At 46.1% G+C, this 20697-nt stretch overlaps 1 protein-coding gene and 1 pseudogene across 15 annotated transcripts in view; both read right to left on the reverse strand.

Moving 5' to 3' along the window:
* LOC143024890 (uncharacterized) overlaps positions 1 to 1873 on the reverse strand; it is a 330101-nt gene extending 328228 nt beyond the window's left edge. For 3 of the 15 annotated variants that reach the window (XR_012966321.1, XR_012966322.1, XM_076184267.1), the window contains exon 1: positions 1367 to 1643. Coding sequence is in view for 9 of the 15 variants with exons in the window: in XM_076184267.1 (XP_076040382.1) it covers positions 1367 to 1462 (96 nt within the window). In the remaining 6 variants the exon portion in view is untranslated. Of the gene's footprint in view, positions 1 to 1366; positions 1669 to 1804 lie in introns of those variants that run through there. The other 12 variants (XM_076184276.1, XM_076184277.1, XM_076184273.1 and 9 more) reach the window with 11 other exon arrangements.
* Positions 1874 to 14363: 12490 nt separating this feature from the next.
* On the reverse strand, positions 14364 to 16766 carry LOC143024892 (uncharacterized; annotated as a pseudogene).
* Positions 16767 to 20697: the final 3931 nt, after the last annotated feature.

Below are 20697 nucleotides of genomic sequence, written 5' to 3' on the forward strand. Positions count from 1 at the left end.
GTAGTGTAATATTTGTAATTCTAGAGGTAATCAGTCATCATCATTGCCATTGACTTCTGAATGTATCAAAACAGGATGGCATCTCAAGGAGTCGCAGTGGCTTCGCTTGTTGGTGTACCACTCTTAGCAAATTTTTCTGTTATTCGTTTCAGCCAATAAAAATGTATATTATGTAGATGCATTATACTTTACAAGGTTTTTAATTTTTTAATATTATATGACTTCACAGTGACTATTTTTACAACAAGTCGTAAGAATAGTTCTCAGGCTATTCTTACATGGTTGATAGCACCCTCTATTGTGAACTTTTGAACTAAATTCAAAATGGCTGCCACTAATTTCAAATTGCTTGCAGCAGGTGCAGAATTTGATTCATTAGCAGCTCTTAAAAGAATTGATTTCCAGCTCGGAAGTCTAATAATGTAAATCTTTATACCACAATGGAAATAAGCTTACATGTTTTTTTGTGTTATCCTCAGCTTTTGTAATAGTTATTTCAAACTATGTGTTCTTTTCATTATCTGCACTTCATGTATATTGATTCAATGCCAAATAAAATTACTATTATTATCATTATTAGTATTAGTATTATTATAGGAACTCCAGAACAATACAATCAGCTACTAAACATGCTCCTAACAGAGCTGCAGTATTTTTCAATAGATTATTGCTGTCAGCATGGAGGTAAAAAATACCAGCCAAAATCTGCTACTGGGACACTACCAAATCAAATGTAAGAACTAGACTTCTGCCTATTCCAAGGCATTTTCATATGTCATTAGCAACTTAAGATTAATTTGCGCATTTAAAAAATTCTGAAACAACATTCCTGAGAGGATTGTTAGGTTAGGTTATTGTCATAAAAATTTAGTTCAAAAGTTCACAATAGAGGGTGCTATCAACCATGTTGTAAGAATAGCCCGAGGACTATTCTTACAACTCATCGTAAAAATAGCAAATGCCATATGACTTGGGTATGCATTTCTAAAAAATATCAAAAATAGTTTAATTTCACCAAATGTTTTTGATAGGGGAGGTATGTGGCACATACAATTATATATTTTTCAAGCACCAGAAGCATCTACATGTCTTCCCCACCCAAAAACCCCAGATTCCCAATGTGTCCCCTACATTAATGGAGGGATTGGGTGGAAATTAACTGTTGGTTTGTGATAGAAACTAGTATCAGCATCATTCCAATTATCAAAATCTATTTGAAAACATAAGTTTCACTTTGAAATTCCATGTTTGTAAAAGGCTACCAAAATTTACCCTCCCACAATTGACGTACCAAGTTACTGACAGCAAAGTCTTCTAAACTCTATTTAGCATATGTTCAATAAGATCGATGTAGTAATGCACTCACATGATATACATACTCGACATCCAATTCTGCCATAGGGTCACAGGATACTGAAAGACCGAGTATAGTGACTATATATAATAGTCTGTCTGTCGACATCCAAAATACTAGCCACTGGCTCTGCACACAACCCAGTGACCCAAGAGTCAGTGCATCTTGTAATTAATTCAATGCTGGCGAACGTAGCTGGTTATTCAGGAAGTTCACTTGTAAATTCATTAATATTATTTGATGGTCTAAAAATGTTCTTGAACTTAAAACTTTAAAAATAGCTTGAACTTGTCATTAGTTATACAAATTCAACACTCATCACACCATTAAGCAACTAAGAATTTTGACTGGTGATAAAATATCAGACATTAACTATACATTATCTTCATTATGACTTATCATTACTGTCTTACTTAAATTTTTGTTGTTCATAGGAAATTAGGTACGTACCAGTGGTTTCCATGAAAATAAAAGTTCTATTGTTTGTTTACATAGTGCGACCTTTAATCCGACCAGAAGATTCTGCTCTAAAGCAATTGGTTGAAATTTAGCTAGAAAGCTTATGTACGTTCTTTAGTCCATATGCTTATTCTTACTAAGCAGAGATTACTCAATTCATGCCTTTATGAATATTTAAGAGACTTGTTCTTATCGCTGTCTCAAGGTATTACAAGGATGATACATAGTGTTTTAGTGTTGTGATATGGTTTGGACAAGCCAGGGAAATGAAACTCATGGTAACACTACGCACTCGGTTTTTATTTAACTCTAAACTCGTAAAGAAATGAGCTTGAGAGCAGAGGAGAACTTGAAGCTTGGAGATGACTGTTGCTTGGAGAGGAATACTGCTTCAAGAGAAGAGCTGCTTGTAGAGAAGAGCTGCTTGAAGTGAAGAGTTGCTTGTAGATGTCGAATCTTGGAGTGAACTGCTGCTTCGACGGTGGTGAGAGCAAAACCTTCCCTTTCAGGAGAGGTGAAATGCCTCCTCATTACACTTACATTACATAAATATAATATCATGGCACCACGGAGGGAGAGGGGGAAAGGGGAAGAACAGATAGAAATAACTGAAGGAAAAGAGAGATAGATAGGCTGCCGAGCTTCCGGCACGCAGGTACAGGGTGTGGTAAATCAAATACTCGAGTTTTGAAAGGCTATTAGGAAAAGTAAAACAATACTTGCAGAAATATTTGTTGTTTTGTTCAAATCAGTATACAATGCCGTTTGTGTGATCACTTTTTGAAGATGGCATCTGTAGCGATGTACTGTTGAAGGCGATGTCTGAAGTTTTCGGTTGCTCTTCGGCACATTTCAAGGGGTATTGCAGCGATTTCCTCCCGAATTCGCATCTTCAATTCTTCCAAATTGTGTGGCCGACTTCTGAACACTTTCTCCTTCAGATATCCCAACAGGAAGAAGTCGCAAGTGCTCAAATCAGGTGAGCGTGGGGGCCACTCGACGTCACCCCTCCGAGAGACGAGGCGTGCCGGGAACATCTGTCGCAATTTAACCATTGCAACTTGAGCAGTGTGGGCTGTTGCTCCATCTTGGAACCAGATGTCCCCCAGATTTATTTCCTCACTTATTTTTTCCAATTTCGGTTCAAAAAAGTCTTCCAACATCGCAAGATAACGTTGAGAGTTGACGGTGACAGATCTTCCATCCTCCTCAAAGAAATAAGGCCCAATTACCCCAAATTTGGAAACTGCACACTAAACAGTAACTTTAGGGGAATAGAGCGGTCTCTGGTGAAGTTCTCTTGGGTTGTCTTCAGCCCAATAGCGACAATTTTGCTTATTCACGCTTCCAGAAAGGTGGAAGTGGGCCTTGTCACTGCTGAAAAAAGTTGACGGTTCGGGGATGCGGTTAAACATTTCCTGGCTACTGTAAACGGCGGGTGTTTGGTGGTTACAATAAGACCATACACATCTTACCATCACTACCACAGCCGTTTCGCGCGCCTTTCAAAACTCGGGAATTTGATTTGCCCCACCCTGTATTTCCTACGTCGGCAAATGTGTGTGGGGGGGGGGGGTAGAGTCCATGTCGCCCAGACGAAGGCGACATGGGCGTTAGCGCGGACCCGCACTAATTACAGATTGACCTCTCATTAACGGACTAATATGAGGATAACGGTGTCCGTTGATGTGAATAATCCGTTGATTTGGAGTGGTTTTTGTGTGTGTATTGGGGAGATATCACCTCTTAGTACATCATAGTACAGTATACGTACATACATATTAATACCAAAATACCTATAGTAATGTAATTAGTATGTACACTAATAATACTATACTATTGTAATTTTTATTTACCTAATGTGAGGAGAGATGAGTCTTCTTTTTGCCGTGATCGTATAGTGGGACTCAAAGTAGCAACTACTCTGAGTCAGAGGAGCTGCTATACTCCACTACAGGCCTAGCATTGCCAGGATGTGTTGGCAGTGAGCGCGGGGTGCCTGGCTGTGGTGACAAAGAGCGCGAGGTGCCTGGCTGTGGTGACTCTGATTCAAAACCTTGAAAGTCTGGTTCAGGAGTGGTTTTCCGCTTGAAAAAGGTGTCCAATTTTTACTGTTTCCCTTTCTGATACTGTTCACGAATAAATAATTCTCTTAAAGTGCGCAAATGTTCATAATAAGCCTGAACGTCACCGTTAGCAGAGAGATCAACGTAAGTAATGAGCGTGTCAATAGCCTGTCGCACCTCCGACATCTTGGGTCCGCCACTACCTCCTCTTCCGATCACGATCTTGTTAACTAGTAAACAAAACAAAGTGCGCGCCATCACGCCATCAGCCACTCAGCGGACAAACGCCGAACTAACGGACGTATTCAACCTACCCGCGAAATTTAGACTGTCAGACCGGACCAGCGGATTTTGTCCGTTGCATCCAATATCCAGTAATGCGGTGTCCGGTAATGAGAGGTCAACATTTACTGATGTTTTCAATGTAATCTTCCACACGGCGCGGGTAATTGTCCGCGCGCGGACGAAATGCAGCGCGGGCGCCCCTTGGGTCGCCCGCGGACCCGCCTCCGCGCGTTGTTGCTATGGGGTATAGTGTCTAATGCATGTCTTCACACGTCGCGGGCAGCTCCGCGACCCGCGCACTTCTCTGGAGGAAAGTAATTCAGTAGCCGATTGAATTTTCAGGTGATTGGTTGTGCGTAACCGTCCCTTAATTGTATCTAATGGAAGCTCATATTGATACAGAGCAGTTGATATCCCTTGTGCAAAAGAGACCAGCTCTATGGGATAAATCACTTGAAGATTATAAATCCAGAACACACACACAGAATGCTGGAGGGAGGTGTGTATCAAGCTCAACCCAGACTTCGAAAGTTTATCAGAGGCAGATAAAAGCAAGTATGCTAAGTGCACAAATATATTTCTTCCATCCCTTTACTTCACGATATTTACATAATTTTAACAAGGAAACATAGGCCTGTAAGACTTGATACTGCTAACATAGGTGAGTATAGGAAAGAAAGCAACAGGAAAAATGAACAGAAACACACCTCTAATAACTGGTGGTGCGCAGGAGGCTGGTGGTTTTGACCCGTGTTGTCTGAATACCAACGCGGAAGCGGGTGCATCCGCGCTTTAGCGCGGACGCGGGCATCGCCCGCGCCGTCTGAAAGAGGCTTATATGTGTGTGTGTTGGTTAGGGCAAAAACTTAAATCTAATGACTTAAATTTACTAACTTTTTCATCTTAACTATAAGTTTTGAATATTGATTATTAATGTGTGCCTATGCTCGCTTTGTATTATTCATGAAAAAGGGGGGTTTAGTTACGTCTGGAAAAAAAGGGGGGTTGTAGTTACATTTCCGATTAAAAAAAAGGGGGAGGGGATACTTCCCTCGGTCATGATTCTACTCTTACGTATATATTGTGTATTGTGGAGTGGGTAGATTACCGCTTTGTGTTCTTTCGAAGCTCAGCGGGAATCTAGCGTGTTCCACATGTAGTGGGAGTGTATTGTCTGTGAGTGAACGTGTAGTTTCAGTGTTGATTTGTATGACCTTCTCCCATATACGGGAGGCACGCTCGTGTAGGTAAATGTTCAGTGGTTGAATGTCAGCTTCCTCGTGTAGTGCTTGTGCAGTTTTTATATTAGGGTAGTACGTGTTTGTAATGAATCTTAGTGCTTTGCTTTGAACCTTTTTTCATGAAAGTGGCAGTTGCCGACAAGATTGACGAGTTAAACACCATATGAGGACGGAGCCTTTATTTGTACGACGTTTCGCTTATTACAGCTTTTTCAAGTACAAGTTGAGATACATATGCTTGAGATTAGATAAGGGGAAAGGAGGGAACGGGGAGAGAAAAGAAGAAGGGGGGGGAAGGAAGAGGAGGAGGAGAAGGGGGGATGTATATGTATCTCAACTTGTACTTGAAAAAGCTGTAATAAGCGAAACGTCGTACAAATAAAGGCTCCGTCCTTATATGGTGTTTAACTCGTCAATCTTGTTTTGAACCGCTTGCAATGTTTGCATGCCTGTCTTCGGATTGGTCCCCCTCCTTATAAAGGAGGCTGGTGTGGACCCAGGCGAACTGTCCTGGGTCCTGATTGGTCCGTTCATTTTCGGTGGAGACGCTCTTGCTAACTATCTTTGCCAACTATAGCTAGCGGGAACGTAGGCCTAAGTCAATTTGTATACTGCCCGGTCTCCAGCGAGTTTTCCGGGCTTCTGATTGGTCAGTTGCCTTTGCCCTCGGACGTTCTTGCTGACTATGCTTGCCCATTATGGGTCATATAAAAGCTTAGGTCGGGATGCGATAGTCCGTGTGGTTTTTTAAAATTGCCTTTACGGCGGGAGAGGGGGGAACCCCGTCAAGAAACATAGCCCGGTCTCGCACGCTCTAGTGCACTCAGGCCTCGTATTCGATCGATTACTGCAAGGTAGACAGGTTACGTAAAGCGAATCGGCACCAACACGTTAGTGAACGCCCGCGCCCCCCTGCCCCTTAGATTTCCGTGTTGTTGTTTTTTTTTTCTTCTTTCACGAATTTCTGTTGCGAGTAACTTAGATTTTCTCGTTATCAGTGCCGCCATGGCGGCTACTGACTCTGTGACTGGCGTGTCGAAGAAGCGTCGATGCGCTCCAGGTTCGGCGGCTCCATCGGACGATGAAGCTGCTGTCGTGATGGCCCCAGTTAGTGCAAAGGGTGGCAAGCTCCCCACCTTCAAGGTCGTACCCTCGGCGGGGTACGACACTGCTTTTGAGGTGGTGAGAGCTCTTGAAAAGGGCCCTCTCCGTGGCAAGCTTTTGTCCCTCCGGCCCCTCGGCGATGGTAACGTGCTACTGTTACCAAGCACTTACGAACTCGTCGAGGAGCTGGATGGGATCAAGTCGCTCGATGGTAAGCCGGTGAACCTGGAGCGTCTCAACCCGAAAGACAGGCAGCATCGACTCGTGGTACACGATTACCCGACCACCTACATGACTGAGGCCATCGAAGACCACAGTCAGGTAATCGCGGCCACGAGAATGCGCCGCTGGGACAAGACGCCGACACGCCATATCCTCATAACTATTAAAGGCGAACCCTTCAGTAAGATTGACCTGGGTTGGTATGGCAGGTATGATGTACGAACGTACATCCCTGATCCTCTTCGTTGCTTCAGGTGTCAGCGCTATGGTCATCACCAGGCGAGATGCTCTGCGAAGCAACCCAAGTGCGGTAATTGCAGCAAGCCTCATGCCACCGAGACTTGTCTCAACAAGTTCAAGGCTGGCACTGAGACTGTTGCCAAGTGCCCCAATTGCAGCAAGAAGCACCACGCCTGGAATACCTCTTACGCAGTGCGTAAAGTTCAGGCCATTACCTATAAGGAGAGGACAGAGAAGCAACAGGACTTCATACCTGCCCCCCCCCCCCAGGAACATTTGTATGGGGCAGCAGGAAACACTCTCCTACCACAACACCACCACCACCTACACACAGTACTCCTTATCTGAACAATCAGGAGCAATTTCCAACACTGAACCCAGCTCCAACACAGACAAACACGAAAACACAACCAGCTCCAAAAAAAGACACGCCCACCTCCAAACCCGTGCCCGCCTCTAAACCCGCGCCCACCTCCAAATCCACGCCTGCCTCCAATCCCACCCCTCAAACCTAAAGCCAAGCCCACGCCCCCAGTACCAACCCCACGAGCACAGGACCGACGGTCCCCTCCACCTCAATATCCGTCTGATGTCATCCCCCTTAGGGAGGATGATATCGACCTGATTGTGACTGGTGTCGTCTCTGCAGTCGCTACTACCCTCGGGGAAAGCAACCCAGAGAAGATGCTAGTCATGGTGGTTAGGGCCGTCAAGAACGTGCTCAAACTCCTAAAAGAGAAGAGGAACCCTAGGCGAAAGGAGAGGACTCCCTCCCCCTCTACCTCCTCCTCTCCTGCCTCCTCCCCCGCCTCTTCCACTACCTCTTCTTCTTCCTCAACCTCCTCCTCCTCCCCTTCCACTTCCCCAAGCCTGTCACACCCACCTTTACCATTGGGAAAGCTACACTGACAACCTCAAAGACTAGGAAAGTGTCTTCTGCTAAGCTCCAACGTCATTTTGCGCTCAGGCTTGAAGACTCCTCTTCTGAGGAGGGAAATGCTCCCATTGTTACAAAGTCGCAACCCATCTTGTCGTCTGACCGGGGAGGACAAGATGAGACTGTAATGGAAACTGACAGGGAAGAACATCGCCCTGTTCAATAATCACTTAAGGTTGCTACAGTGGAACATAAACGGGTTCCCCAGCAAAAGCTCGTATCTCCTTGCGCTTGCGCAAGAGCATGATTACGACATCATACTTCTCCAGGAGACATTGGTGAGCGATGAGGTGCGATTTCCGGGATATCGCATCTTCTCCCTCCCTCGCTTACCCACTACTAGGGGGTGCATGATCTTAGTCAAATCATCCATCCCCTGCAGTGAGATCGTGGACCCTGTATCATGTGGAGATGGTGTAGAAGTTCTTGCGGTTCGACTCCATCGGGCCCACGAAACGTATACCATCTATAACATATATAGGGGCCAGAGAGCGGAACTGGACCTTGGAGAAGTATGTGCTCTTGCTGCGGACAGGCTCCTCATCATAGGAGGGGACTTCAACGCCCATCATAATATCTTGATGTCGCCCCATGGGCCCAATGTCGCTGGGCGCCACTTAAGTTACGTACTAGATGAATGCCCTAACATTGCGTTGTTGAATGATGGTAATCCGACGCACGTGCAAGGTGGACGACTTGATCTGACCTTGGCGACGGCCACTCTCTCCCTAGGGTAACCTGGGAGGTGCATCCTATTGTCACTAGCGATCACTTCGGTGTCTCTGTGCACATACGGGATGCACCACCAATACCAGCTGTATTACCTGTTCCCAGGTGGAAGACAGCTTTGGCAAACTGGCCAGTGTTTGAGAGGTCTGTTGAAGAATGGGCAGCGTCCTACGTTCCACCACAGGACGTGGAAACGTTAGAAGCTGACTTTTCTGCAGCCATTCAGGTGGCTGCCAACGGAGCCATCCCAAAGACTCGCCAGTCCCCCAGAGAACATAAGAACAGCTGGTATTATACCCCGAGGTGAGAGAGGCCAACCAATGGGGTGAACATGCTTAGGCGTGTTTTCCGACGGCGCCGAACTCAGACCAATTTGGCCAACTTGCGCGCTGCAGTTCATGACGCTCACGTCATAGCTGCAGATGCCAGAAGAGCTAATTTTCTTGAATGGTGTGAGGGCTTTAACGCTCACACCTCCCTAGCAGAGCTGTGGTCTAAGCTCCGTAAAGCTACTGGCAGGACTCAACCACGGTGCACTCATCATGCCCCTGATGCTGAGGCGCAGCGGCTGGTGCAGGAGTTTGTCTCTCGCTCCAGCAGCACCTCACTCCCGCAGTGTGTTCAAGACACACTGCAGGACCTCCAAGGAGTGAGGCGCCATAGTGTTGAGGACATGATGAGTCGGTCGGATGATACTGACGCTAGCTTTACGCTTCAGGAGCTACGGGTCACACACAAGACCAGCTCAGACACGGCACCTGGAGAGGACCTCGTCACCTATTCCATGCTGACCCATCTTGGGCCAGCGGGCGATGAGGCACTTCTAAGGGTGATAAACGAGTCTTGGAGGACTGGCAAGCTACCAACAGCCTGGAAGACGGCAATCATAACGCCAATTCCAAAGCCAAAAGAACCTAGTGCCTATCGCCCCATCAGCCTGACAAGCTGCATGGGGAAGACAGCGGAGAGGATGGTACTAAACAGGCTGCTGTGGAAACTGGGCCCAATGCATGAGCATATACATGAATCACAATGGCAAAAGCCGACAAGACTGTGAGAATAAACACCTTGTGAGATCGAAACCTTTATTGGTACTACGTTTCGCTTGTTACAGCTTTTTCAAGTACAGACATGACACACACTCTGAGCACATATAAGCCAACAGGGAAAGAACTGGGAGAGGTTATCAGGGAGGGGTGGGTGGTAGGTGGAGGGGGAGGGGGGGAGGAGGGGGACGGGGGGGACTTGGTGGAGACAAAGGAGGACATTTCGGACAGTTTGTTGAAGTGGACTAAGGGGGACATTTCATACATTTATTTAATGCGGGTAACAGATGGATGATAGGAGGGGCGATGTTAAACATGCCTCTGTTCTGCTCAATGGTTTTGAAGCTTTGAATGGCGGCCGCTTCGAGGCATTTTCTCCTCATCCTATCTGGTTCACTAAACAGAAGTTCTGCGTTATCCCAATCCATCAGGTGGTCGTTGGTGTTCCGGTGGATAACACAGGCGTTGGTGGTGATGTTGTTCCGGGAATCGTAGCGATGCTCCCGGATCCGGGTCTTCAGGTCACGGGAGGTCTCGCCGATGTATACTTTATCACATCCAGCACAGGGTATGCGGTAGACACCAGCGTTTTTTCCCCACATCTCGTCCTGGCTGTCACTCCTTCTTGAGAGCTCTTTGATAGTTCTGCTGGACTGGCCCACTACCTGAATGTTGCAACGCCCAAGTGTCCGGGTGAGGGTGGCGGTGACGCTGCTGGCGGAAGGATAAGCCTCCTAGCTGGATCTTTTGTTGGTTCCCGCCCTTCCATTATTTTGAGTGCCTTTTTCTTACACTGGTGGATGATGCACTCTGGATATTTTAATTTCTGAAAAACCTCCTTTATGTGCCTAAATTCGTCCTCTAAGAATTCAGGGCTACATATTCTGAGAGCTCTGAGGTAGAAACCTATGACTACACCTTTTTTAATACTGAGGTCATGGTGGGATAGGAAGTGAGTCAAATCGTCCTTATTGGTTGGTTTCCTGTAGACTGTAAATATTAAAAAATTATCATGTTTGATGATAAGGGTATCCAAAAATGGAAGGGAATCGTTGATTTCTTCCTCCAAGGTGAACTGGACGGATGGCTCAACCTCGTTCAGAGCCGTTTGGAGTTTGGGGATGTCAAACCGTCTGGGGGAAATTAGCAGTATGTCATCCACATAGCGAAGCCATACTACGTTGCCAGGAACGATATCTGAGAAAGGCCCTGCTTCTAAAAAATCCATGAACAGGTTGGCAAGGACAGCGCTCAAAGGAGAGCCCATGGCCATGCCAAACCTTTGGTGAAAGTACTGGTCCTGGAATTTGAAATAATTAAATTGGACACAAAGCTGTATTAAATCCACAAAGTCATTGGGGGGAATAGGGAGGTCAGTGTGGGAACTAGTGATTTTAGCCCTAAGGAGGTCAATCGCTTTAAGGGTCGGGACACGTGTGAATAACGAAGTCACATCCAGGCTGGCCAGCTTTTTGTTGCGAGCAGGAACGTCCTTAATTCTATTCAATAGGTCCCCTGAGTGTTTCAAATGAGCACCGCTGATGGTACCCAAAAGGCGAGACAAATGTTTGGCCAGCGCACCTGCCAGTTTGTGTGGCGCACTCCCGATCCCTGATGTAATTGGTCTCATGGGTATATTGGGCTTGTGGGTTTTTTGGGAGCCCATACAGGGTGGCTGGACGTGGGAGGTTTGGCAGGAGGTGAAGTAAACACTTACCAGTTTCTGATTTCCTAAGAATCCTCCTGGCTGCCTTAAGGAAGTTATTTGTCTCGACGTCCACTTTCGCCTGGGTGACTTTGGTGTAAGTATTTTCATCGCTGAGGAGGTCAGTCATCTTATGTAGGTAGGACGATGCGTCCATCACCACCACTCCTCCACCTTTGTCCGCGGTGGTGATCCTGACGGCGGGGTCCTTGGCGAGTGCCTCCAACGCTCGAAAGTATCTCTTGGGTAAAGTAGGATTGGGAGGGTCGCAAAGTGCCGAGGTTAGTAGTCCTTGTATGTAGCCCTGCTGGAATTCGCTGTCTCTGTACCTGTAGTTCTTCGTGACGAGGTCGATGTTCTGGTTGGGTTTCGGGATGCCGGTGGCGAATTTAAGTCCCAAGCTGAGCACTTCAGTTTCGATGTCGGACAGCGGCCTGCTGGAGATGTTGGTGATGATATCTGGTCTACCCATGCTCTTCCAACGGCTGTTGGCACATAGACTGGACAGTTGACGCGCGAGCCTCTCCTTCTGTTGGAAGTTGAAACTCGCTACGTCGTCTCTAATGGCCTCAGCGTGAGAGTTGGACATGATACCACGGAGCTGGGAACCTAATTTCTTGGCTTTCTCGAAAGCCTGGCTGGACTGGGAGGAAAGGAGGTTACAGCACTCTGTGAGGTAGGTCTGTGCGGGGGGAGGGAAAGGATGGTCAAACTGGAGAAGCTGCTTCGGCGTGGATCTCGGGGTGACCATTTCTTCGATACAGCTGCGTAGGAAATCCCGTCTATTCCGAAATGTCCCCCTTAGTCCACTTCAACAAACTGTCCGAAATGTCCTCCTTTGTCTCCACCAAGTCCCACCCGTCCCCCTCCTCCCCCCCTCCCCCTCCACCTACCACCCACCCCTCCCTGATAACCTCTCCCAGTTCCTTCCCTGTTGGCTTATATGTGCTCAGAGTGTGTGTCATGTCTGTACTTGAAAAAGCTGTAACAAGCGAAACGTAGTACCAATAAAGGTTTCGATCTCACAAGGTGTTTATTCTCACAGCATATACATGCTTATTGCAAGGGCACTGGCACAGCAAACAGTATAGTAACAGTCCTCAATCCTGTCAGTGGCACACCGTCCATCGTGGTCTTTTTGGATTTGGAAAAGGCGTTTGAGCTGGCCAGTCCTCTTGTGATATTAGACACCCTTGCTCGCAAGGGCGTAAAAGGCAAGCTGCTTTCTTGGATTGCTGACTATCTCAGTCACCGGTCTGCGAAAGTACGCTTTCAGGGTGATATATCAAAGGCCAGAATGCTGGAGAATGGCACTCCACAGGGAGGGGTCCTCAGCCCCACTCTGTTCAATGTGCTCGTCTCCAACATTCTGGAACTACCTCTACCACATTGGTGCAAGGTCATCTGCTATGCAGATGACATTGCGCTCATAATTACTGGGAAACGGCTGTGCTTCAACAGGGCCCAGCGTTGCTTAAGCACTGTGGCGACTGAATGTTGTAGGTTAGGGTTAAAGATCTCCCCTACAAAATCGAAGGCCATGGCACTAGGACTCTGGAAAGAAGGGGAGCACCTCACCATCCAGGACCTTAGGCTGGACTGGGTTCACCAGTTTCAGTACCTGGGGGTCTGGATTGATGGGAGGCTCACCTTTCAGAAGGAACTAGCCTATCTCAAGGAGAGACTGAAGGCAAGAACCACAGTTATGAGAGCAATGACGGGGAAGGCACTTGGTGCCACGCATCTGGTCCTTCGCACATTTTATGTGCAAGCAGTCCGCAGCTTGGTGGACTACGCTGCCCCAGCTCTCATAAATGTGGCGACTGCCAAGCTTGAAGACCTGGAGCCTTGCCAAAATGCAGCAGCAAGGATTATCCTGGGAGCTAAACCTTGGACTAAGATCGTTAACCTCCAGATGGAGGCTTCATTGCCTTCATTAACATCACGGGTCAGTAGGCTGAAGGTCGACTTTCTTGCCAAGATAGTCCAGAGCCCCAGGATAACTGAGCTGAGTCAGAGGCTTGTGACAGCTCTGGGACGGGTGGATACTCTTATCCACTCCGGTACCTGGCTATCACAGGCGGCTGGACTCCTAGACTCCTTCAGGCTCACCAGCACTCTCCTTGAGAAGGGTAGGGACTCTCCACACCCAGAGTTCAAGCCCCCACCACCATGGTTGTCGATACCTGCAACCTTCGTTGTCACAAAGCTTCCCATTAAGAAGAAGTTATGTGATCAGGAAAGAGTACGAGCGCAGGCCCTACAAGGCATCCGCGCACTGTCGGAACCTGGAATGGCGGTCTATTACACGGATGGCTCCGTAGACCCCAACAGGCCTCGTAGTGCGGGGGCTGCTTTCGTGACGGATGGTTTGACCTTCGGCAGGAGAGTATCCGATCACGCGTCCACTCTCCAAGCTGAGGCCATAGCGGTCCAAGGAGCGTTAGGGTTGATTCACACTATCGGTCCGGTCGCGCTCCAGTCTCGCTACGCTCCGGTTCTGAGGTATTCAGGGTTGATTCACACTATCGGTCCGGTCACGCTCCACTCTCGGTTCTGAGGTATTTATCGGTCCGCTCTCGTTCCCGTCATCCCCCCTCCCTCGACACCAGTAGAAGTCTTACCATCAGTTACGAAGGATGTGTGACTTTTCTGACGCCGAGTTGGCAATAATCGCTATTGCACTTGATGAAGAAGAAGAAGGAAAACAAAATAGAAAAAGAAAGAGATTGTGGGTTCATCCTATGTTGCAAGATAGGAAGACTGAAGGAGAATTTCATACTCTGTATCCTCGTCTTATTGATGATGAGAGTAAATTCCACAGCTATTTCAGAATGAACAAGGGAACATTTGAGAAAATACTATCCAAAATTGAGGATGACCTGAAAAAAGGAAACACACCATTCAGAGAAGCACTCACTCCAAGAGAAAAACTGGCTGTGTGTCTAAGGTAAGGTAAAGAAAAGATGTGACTCAGATTTATTTTGCTGTAAGACTCAAACACAAGATAAGGGGCACATATGATCATAATTTATTATTCCTTTTGTTATTACATTGACTGTGCAATAATTATGAAGAGAAAGCAGAAGGATCATGCTGGTTAAGCCACTGTGAAGTGCATGCAGGCTGCAGAGGTGATGGCGCCCCGTGGGTGTGCTCCTGACACTGTGTTGCTTGATGAAATTGTTGTATGGGTTGAGCACTTGCAGATGATGAAGTGGAGTACTGCGACAAAGCAGGTGATGCTGCAGGTTGGGGGTATACATTCTTTGCATATGCCTGTTCGCTTTGGTAATGAATGTATTTTCCTTCAATTTCATTTACTAATAAAAACACTTGTTTTAATATAATGTTGATCAGCTGGACTGAATTTCTTGACAGTATCTGCCATCAATGAAAAGAAAGCATTTATTGTTTCTGGGGCATGTTCTTCCTTCTTCTTTTCTACTAAGTACCTAATAAGTGTAGCAGATGCACTATTATTTTCCTGTGTTTTTCTCTTACGCGTGAGACGTTCTTGCTGAGGGAGTGTAGGGCTGTCTTCTGCAACACCAACAGCCTCGTCGCTTACTTCTCTTTCTTGTGTGCCATCGTGTTCTGAATTATCTGAATTTTCTGCTTCATTTTCAGCCTTTTGCAGAGATGTAACTCGTGTTCTGTCCTTCATAAATGCAAACAAAAATGACATTTGATCCTCATACTTCCATTTCTGGCAGCCATCAGCAGCCTGCCCACTCTTTGTTTTCTTACTTTTGTGTTTACGATACTGCGATCGCAGGCATTCCCAGCGTTCCTTACACTTAGACCCTGAAAATAAGTATAAAACGGATTAGTTATTCCCTCCATTGTTTCATTGCAGGTTTTTGGCTACGGGGGATTCCTACAAATCACTAGTTTTCAGCTATCGTCTAGGCCATTCAACCACTCAGGATAATGTACTGGAAGTTTGTCATGCAATAATGAAAAACCTAATGGCCGAGGGTATACCAACACCAAATAGACGGGCAACGAATTGCAAATGAATATTGGACACAGTGGAACTTCCTAAACTGCATAGGTACACTTGATGGTAAACATGTGGTAATTGAAGCACCAGCAAATAGTGGCTCCCTATATTTCAACTATAAAAAGACATTTTCTGTTGTTCTTTTAGCTTTGGTTGATGCAAACTACCGCTTCGTATGGATTGATGTAGGATCTTATGGTAAGAATAGTGACAGTGGAATTTTTACAAATTCCAAACTTTGCAAATATCTGGAAGATGAACAATTAAATGTACCAGAAGATGCTGCACTTCCTGGCACTGATGTGCTTGCACCATACGTTATAGTGGGAGATGAGGCTTTCCCGCTGAAGAGAAATTTGATGAGGCCCTACCCAGGTTCACAGACTGAACATAATGTAGAGAAGAGGATTTTTAATTATAGATTATCTAGAGCCAGGAGGATAGTTGAGTGCACATTTGGTATTCTAGTGCAAACCTTCAGAATATATTTAAGGAAACTTAAAGCTATGCCCTCTAACGCTAATGCAATCATTACAACAACATGTATACTTCACAATCTGATACACCCAAATGCTGTTGCATTACCAGATGCTGTTGTCATGCCTCCATCAAGCACAGTACGTCCAATGAGAGGAAGAGGGGGAAATGCTACAAGGGAGGCTTTTGGCGTGAGAGAAACACTGAAAGATTATTTCAGCTCCCCAGTTGGTTCAATGCCTTGGCAAAATGATAAAATATAAGTAGACAAACAAACTTGTGTAAGAATATTTGTTGAGTGAGCTATGGAGATGCATTTCCGCAGTGGGTAATAGGCTGTTATTATACATAAGGAATTTCTTTCTTCGGTTAATGTGTATTTTTTTTCTCTCAGTACCTTGGCAATATGATTATGCAAACATTATTGTATAGGAAAATTGTTTAGTGAGGATAGGAAATGCATTTCCACAGTGGACATTAGGCTATTGTATTGAGTTTCTTACCTTCACAACCCAGCTGCCTGCTTATTTCAACCCAGCTTCTTCTTTTCGCCATGTTATCACTGTAGTACAGCGAAGTTAGGTCATAGAGCTCTGGTTTACCTTTGACTAATTCTATTAGCATTTCATCTGAAACCACAAAATTAAAGTAAGTTTTGTAGGTTATATTTTATTCAGTTGGTGCTTATGTATATCCTAGCTGTGCGCATTGCCATTGTATCAGTGATAAATAAAAAGAAAACGTATTTTTATCATTTATCTACCTTTCGCATGATTCCATTGTGGTGTTTTCTTTGGATTATCCATGGTTTGGTAGGACAGAAGGAAACACTATTTGCTTAAACGAAGACTGAATCTCGACTGGAGTGGAGCAGTAGGCAAGGCCAAGGTCTAAATATACAGGTCAGACCGTTTACATTTTTCTGCGCAGCTTCTGACGTCATTTGGCTGAGTCCATTTTCTCATTGTGATACACTGAAGAAAACTGTGAAACGCCAAGGAAGACAGGAACTATAATATTTTATATATTATATATCATATATATTATATATCATATATATTATATATTCATATATATAGACAGGAACTATAATATTTTATATATATTTATATATGTATTCTATGTAATATTTGTCAGAATATAACTAATTGCGTGGAGCAGTGCGAGCGAAGGCGACGTCATTTTCGAACGACGGACCAGCTTCAACTGACAGCTATAGGACCCGCTAACCCCACTTTGAACAGCCAGGTGACGTTCACGGGCCCGCTGCGCCAACTCCCTCGAAATTCGGTCGGAAGTGGTTAGACCTTATATTCTTAGATCTTGGGCAGGGCTGCAGCGTTTTCTACACTGCCGTGTAGAATGGGAGTGTTGCCATACCGGGGTATACATTTTTCTCGGGCGTGTGCAGACTTTCATAGCAAGATATACTTGTCAAACTTTGACAAAATGTTGGTTCTAGTTTTTTTATTCTTGAATGTATATAAGGCCCCCATGCCCTAACATATTCAGTAAGATATGAAAATTCTTTTTTATTATTATTATTATCGCTAAAAGAAAGCTGAAACTTTAGCGTATATTTTTTTTTACTACACCGTGAAAACGTATCTAGGAGGTGCTAAGATGGGAGGGAGGGTGGAGGGGTGTGGAGTGTTTTCGGGGATGGAATGGGTGGGAAGGATTTTATGCCTTGTACTTTTTTGGCTACCTCCCTGGTAAGGGGGAAAAAGCCTTGGTATATGTATGTATGTAAAAACGTATCTTTTGGGGTACAATATTTTATAAGTAACACAATTACCAATTAAGTCATATTTTGATGTACCATTTATTATTTGATAACAGTTCTATGATTTTTAAACAAAAGTTTGAGTTTTTAAAATGTTATGAACAGCCCGCTGATATGTAGAAAAAATTTCCTCATATCCTTGTGCAGTTGCCACATGCCGCTATTTGGTACAGGACCGTGGCAACTGAGTTCACACTGGCGCTCACGGTTCGGTCACGGTCCAGTCTCGCTCCAGTAAAAATATCTTTTGACGGAACCGTGACCGGAGCGAGACCGGAGCGAGACTGGAGCGAGAGCGCCAGTGTGAATGCTTCCATTGAAATTAATGAGACAATATTGGACCGGACCGAGAGCGTAGCGGGAGTGGAGCGCGACCGGACCGATAGTGTGAATCAACCCTTAGAGCATGCTCTAATATCTCGAGCTGGTCCTGTGGTGATCCACACGGATTCACAGTCTCTGCTAGGCAGCTTAGAATCGACACAGCCCAGCGACAATGTACGCCTACTGACCTCCATCCTAGCAATCCTGCTGAAGCTGCATCAGCAAGGCAAGTGTTACGCTCAACTGGGTGCTGAGCCACGTAGGTGTCCCAGGTAACGAGCTAGCCGACGCCGCAGCAGAAGCGGCGCGCCAAAGACCCGAAGTCGATGTTGTCGTCCCTCTTAGCAGAAATCAGTTGCGCCTACGCACCAGGGCTCTTAATCAGGTACAACGGTTTCTTCAGCACAGACTGGAGGCAGAGGTGTCAGAGAGGGCGAGGTGGTACAGGGCAGTCGCAGACTATGAGCCCCTTGTACTTCCTCGCTCCACATCTAGAAAAGTGGAAACTCTGCTCTTCCGTCTGCGACTGGAGGACCGTTGTTTCTGGGAAATCAAGAGAAATTCGACACCTGCAGAAAGAAGATGCCACCACTGTAGCCACCCTGAAGCCACCCTCAAGCATTACCTCCAGCATTGCCCCGCAACTGCTTTTCTGAGGAGAAGGCCTCCGACAACATCTGAGGGTCTTGTGCGTCGCCTATGCCGCCACTTAAGCGATTACGAGCTGCGTCGGCTGGTGGAGTGTCAGCCCCCCTATAAATCTATATTTATATATACATGTAATTCACTGTACAACACCACTTGTAACACTAACACTGATACATCTGAAGGGTGCATTCGCTGAGCTGTGCATACGTATTTCACATGCGTATGCACAACTTGTGAATGTATGAGTGTGTGTGGTTGGGCCCACACACACTCATAAGTCAAATCACCCTCCAAACGGGCTCACATCAAAAGCCCGTGGGAGCTTCACTCCCGAATTACTCAGAACAGAACAGAAATGCGTCGCGTCGTCGAGGACATATAGAAGAGATAATTCGGACACCACCGAGGAAGGACGTGTGATCGCTACCTCCCAACGTGAACCAACGAAAATTTCTCCAACGCAGTTACCCAAGCTAAGGGCATTCTCTTCGCCTATCGCTCTGACGGCTTATGCCCTTGATAACCCCCCTTTCGACTGAACATAGCCCGTGTGGTCTGTAAAACTTGTTCAGTCGACTGGTGGGGAAGGAAAAACCCCTCCCGGTCTCCCGCTTCTTTAGCGGACCCGGCATAGGTTCGAGTATCCGGCGATCGAGCCATTCCATACGCTGCTAGTGGACACTCAGGCACCAGCCGACGCAGTCGCTCCCTTAACCGCCGCCAGCCACTCAGTTAATACGCGAGCACAGACCGTACCCCTGCGACCCCCCCCCCTTATACCACTTTACTCCCTTTTCTCTTTGTTTCTCTTCTGTACTCTGACACACACACATACTTAAGAGCCCAACGCGCTTCGACGCAATGGGCAGGATTAAAATCAGGGAAACCAGGCCCTCGGCCGGCACCAATAAACGTCATGCAATATGGAAAACTCTGTCGACCCTCAACATCCACATTCACAAACTATTCTCCAACGGACCCCTACACACCATCATCGCCGACGACACAACAATCGAAGACCTAACCAAGAAAAACTCCAAAGCTGCCTTCACGAAAGAGGGATTAGAAATCACAGACCCACCGGAGCTCAACGCGAAAAAGACCCTAGTAATTAAACAAGTTGACGACCACATTCAAGAGAAAGACACCGATGAAATCAAGGCTGAACTGGAAAGACTGAACAACATCAAGGTAACAGAAGTCATCAAGATCCCAAATGCCAAGACCATACTTAAAGTAAAACTGGAAACTTCAGCCATGGTCAGAAGAAGCCTTGAAGCCGGCATACTGATCTTCAGCCAATCATTCCCCCCTCCCCACGCCCTAAACCAAGAAACCTACATACAATTACCACAATGAACTAGATGTTACTCCTACGAACATACACTTAGAAACTGCACACAACCAAACACCTACACTATCTGTTCCGGATGCTGCTCCACCGACCACAGAATCAACAATTGTCACAACGCCATAAAGAAGTGTATCGCCTGTAAACAGAACCACCCAACCTACGCATCAAGATGCCCAGTCAGAAAAGAACTGATAAGGAAGACGGAGGAACTTAAGGAACAACACTCATCCACACACACAAACACATCATATGCCAACATAACCTCAGGAAAAACTGCTCAGTCCACACCGACCCCGACAACTACACCCTTCTAAGCTACCAGAAGAGGCTGGATGACCGCATTGTGAACGGCTGCCCTGGATGTAACACTTCACCTCATACCATACAACACATAATGGAAGACTGCATTATACACAATCATGCACGCAAACAACACAACATACACTCTATAAAGGATTTGTGGGAAAACCAAGTTTCGGCTGTAGAATTCCTTGGGGAGACGGGACTGCTCGGACAGACAGTCTAGGGAACGACAACAACAACAACAACTACACCCAACCCTATAACATTCAAACACCTAACGGTCATTAACACTGCCATCATACACGCCAGCATCACAGAAGCAGCTACACCTGGTACATATCAACACACAATAAATTAATTTTACAAGGCAAACGGACTTCCCACAGTAATCATACCACCATCAGTAATAAA

This window comes from Oratosquilla oratoria, chromosome 4, assembly GCF_046742065.1.
Source record: "Oratosquilla oratoria isolate Oo_2021 chromosome 4, ASM4674206v1, whole genome shotgun sequence".
Lineage (NCBI taxonomy): Eukaryota > Metazoa > Arthropoda > Malacostraca > Stomatopoda > Squillidae > Oratosquilla > Oratosquilla oratoria.